General features: G+C 42.2%; 1 protein-coding gene across 1 annotated transcript; it reads left to right on the top strand.

The window, feature by feature from the left end:
• Positions 1-390: 390 nt before the first annotated feature.
• On the top strand, positions 391-1,616 carry arl4d (ADP-ribosylation factor-like 4D). Its single transcript, XM_079577719.1, has one exon. It carries the CDS (start codon positions 444-446, stop codon positions 1,050-1,052), a length of 609 nt encoding a protein of 202 aa, XP_079433845.1. The 5' UTR covers positions 391-443; the 3' UTR covers positions 1,053-1,616.
• Positions 1,617-3,174: the final 1,558 nt, after the last annotated feature.

Genomic DNA, 3,174 nt, shown 5'->3' with positions numbered 1-3,174 from the left:
GCCTAATAGTGCGATAAAAAAATATTCTGGTGATATATACTGTGCAGCCCTTAGAGAAACAGTGTTTATTAATATGTCAAATAAAATCAAAGTAACATGGTTGTGTATAATAAACCACCTAAACAAATCGCCTACTAAACCCTAAATTGCTAGCTGAGACAATGCTGTGAATCCCCTTATATTCAAACGCTTTCCGTTATCTAAAAGTAAACATCAATTCTCTGGGAGGTGTTTGGATAATCACAGCTCTTGTCAGTATTTTCCTAAAGCTATCTATCATTTCTTAATACCGTCTTTGTGCTCTTCCTGTCACACCAAATTGCCGATGTGTGAAGCTATTGTTTGGTAATTATATGCTAACTTGTGCTATGTGTGTTGTTTATTAAGGGCTCCAGACCATCTGATCCACATCTGACAGGGTCAAGCCAGGATTGAGGTGAAAAATGGGGAATCAGCTCACCGACATCGCTCCGGGAACGCCGTCGTTTTTGCCAAATTTCCAATCGCTCCATATAGTTGTTCTAGGATTAGACTCGGCGGGGAAAACGTCACTGCTTTATAGACTCAAGCTTAAGGAGTTTGTAAAGACTATCCCGACTAAAGGCTTTAACACGGAGAAGATCAAAGTCGCCGTCGGGACATCTCGGGCCATCAACTTCCAAGTTTGGGACGTGGGCGGTCAGGAGAAGCTGCGCCCCTTGTGGAAGTCCTACACGAGGCGCACTGACGGGATAGTGTTTGTGGTGGACTCTACGGAACTGGAGCGAATGGAAGAGGCCAAAGTGGAGTTGCACAAAATCACCCGCACGTCCGAAAACCAAGGCGTCCCAGTGCTTATCCTGGCCAACAAGCAAGACCAGGACTCGGCGCTGTCCGTGACCGAGGTGGAGAAAATGTTGGCCATTCACGAACTCACCATGTACACTTTGCACCACATCCAGGGCTGCAGCGCCGTGGACGGGCAAGGGCTCCAGAGTGGACTCGAAAAACTGTACGAAATGATCCTGAAGAAAAAGAAAATGGTGAAGCACAACAAAACCAGGAAGAGATGAGCAACAAAGCGGCTTATTTGCACGGTTTGCGTTGTACCTTGGGACATTCATCCACTGCTTCCAATCTTAATGGTCTGTGTAATGAGAGAACAATTTGTGCCAACTAAACCGCGCTCAACCTTCAGGGCAGAGAAAATGGATTTGGCCATAAGAGCTGAGGCGGTATCGAACACTAATACAAAACCTTGGCATTGCTCTTAAAGTAATAGCTACCGACTGAAGGGAACTCTTTCAAAGCAATTAGTCGTCACTAAGTGCTGGACGATTTTTTTTCACTGACATTTTACAAGTTGATGTTTAAAGGATATTTATGCTACAATGTCTTTATATTCACATCACCTTTTCTATAACAATTGCCATAAGAAATCACCATTTATAATATACAAACAGTATATATCCAAGCTTGGAACTGGAAACAAATGTTACACGGACATGACCTAAAACCTTATATTTCAATGCTAAGGCTGCTCAACATGGGGAACAATTATATGTCAAAACAATACTTAAATCAGGCTAAAGTAGATTTAAAGAAGAACTAAGTAATTTTTTTGCCATAATAAATCCTTTCCGTTGTCCCTCTGGGAGTAATACAAGTGTTGATGGGATGATTTGGGGGTCTTTCATCTCCCCCTGGTGTCTGGCCTGGCCTGGCGACTTCCCTGCCTCCGGGTCGGAGGTGCAATACACACTAATGGAATCACACAGAAGAAGCAGGCTAACGGGCAAAGCTAACAGTGGGCTAGCGCCACTTTAGCTGTATTTATTTAGTTTGACTAAAATTAAACATGAGCACATTTTAAAGTTAGCGCATATATTGCTGTTTTAAGACTGAGTTGACACGAATATGTAAATCTCAGGCCTCAGGTGGAAGACCTTAGTGATATCGCGATACATTGTAGTTTCTTGTGATATGGCTATTGCAGCACCTAATATTGCAATATTGATCATTTGGCAGCCTTATTCTATACCTATCAATGTTTTTTCACAACAAATCATCTGCCTCCTGTGTATCTTGATATGGTGGTCTTTTTTCTAAACCTGATATCCATTTATCTGGGCTTTGGACTTGCTCAAAGAGTGCACAATTGTCGATCCCTTGTGTCTGGACTCCTGTATTCCTTTGCGGGGTTTCCCAAGCGAATGATTTGCCTCTAGTGTGCATAGTAAGTCGGCATGTGTAGGTGCTGACTTATGCCAAATACCCTTCCTGACGATGCATCTCTGTCCATTCATCCAGGCTTTGGACTAGCACAAAGTTTAAAGTGGCTTTCGGCCCCCGGGACTGGACTTTTCTTCACACGCTTGCACTATGTTTAACCCACTAATGGTTTGTACGGTGATATGGATGTGACAAAAGGTTTTCTCCAGAGTTTGCGTTGGGTTTGAAGATACTTTATTGTAAAGGGATATATCAATCATCAATGAAGCACCGACAAATAGTAGTTTTGAAATGATTCCTAAATACTATACTGTTACTGCCACAAAGCTTTAGTACGACAAATGTGTTTATGATGACTGTACATTTTTGTAACACTTGAAACCTATAATAAAAACAAAGCACTGTATTTAAAATCAATGTATTTGGAGTTTTCAGTTGTGAAAGTTGGCAATATATCCTCTGCAGCCAGAACTAGCCAAACACTGACTCATAACTGGGGCTTTTTGTTGTTGTAGATCTTATATTGTAATCCCACATTTTAGATGTTCTACTTGAGCGCACACCGACACAATTGTACAAATCTATGATGCTAATTATATAGACCTCCATGTTGTTGTAGATAGATCCAAGGCTGCATGATGATTTGGCAGGTTATCACGCCAGATGCTCATTCCAGCCACATTACTAACACATTACTAACACTACAATGAGTGTGGACAATAAAGCGTCTTATCCAGGGGCACAACTACGACGGGCTTGATCCGGCGACCTTTGGATTTAGGTGAATTTACCTAATAAGCCTGAACGTAATTAACTGTTTGTATCTTTGCCTCCCTCGGCCCTACCCGCACACAAAAACACTCCATTTGTTTTGATTGCCACCTCCCGCTCGGCCAGCTGCCAACAGCCTCATTACATCAATTAGTGGTGAAAAGGTTAAGAGGTGACGCAGGTTTATCTGAA

This window comes from Gobius niger, assembly GCF_951799975.1.
Source record: "Gobius niger genome assembly, chromosome: 19".
NCBI classification, from domain to species: domain Eukaryota; kingdom Metazoa; phylum Chordata; class Actinopteri; order Gobiiformes; family Gobiidae; genus Gobius; species Gobius niger.
Note: the sequence above shows the minus strand (reverse complement) of the source record. Positions and strands in the feature narration are given on the sequence as shown.

Bases quoted from the DNA above. Each gene is read 5' to 3' on its own strand.
- arl4d (XM_079577719.1), top strand. From the start codon at position 444: ATGGGGAATCAGCTCACCGACATCGCTCCGGGAACGCCGTCGTTTTTG.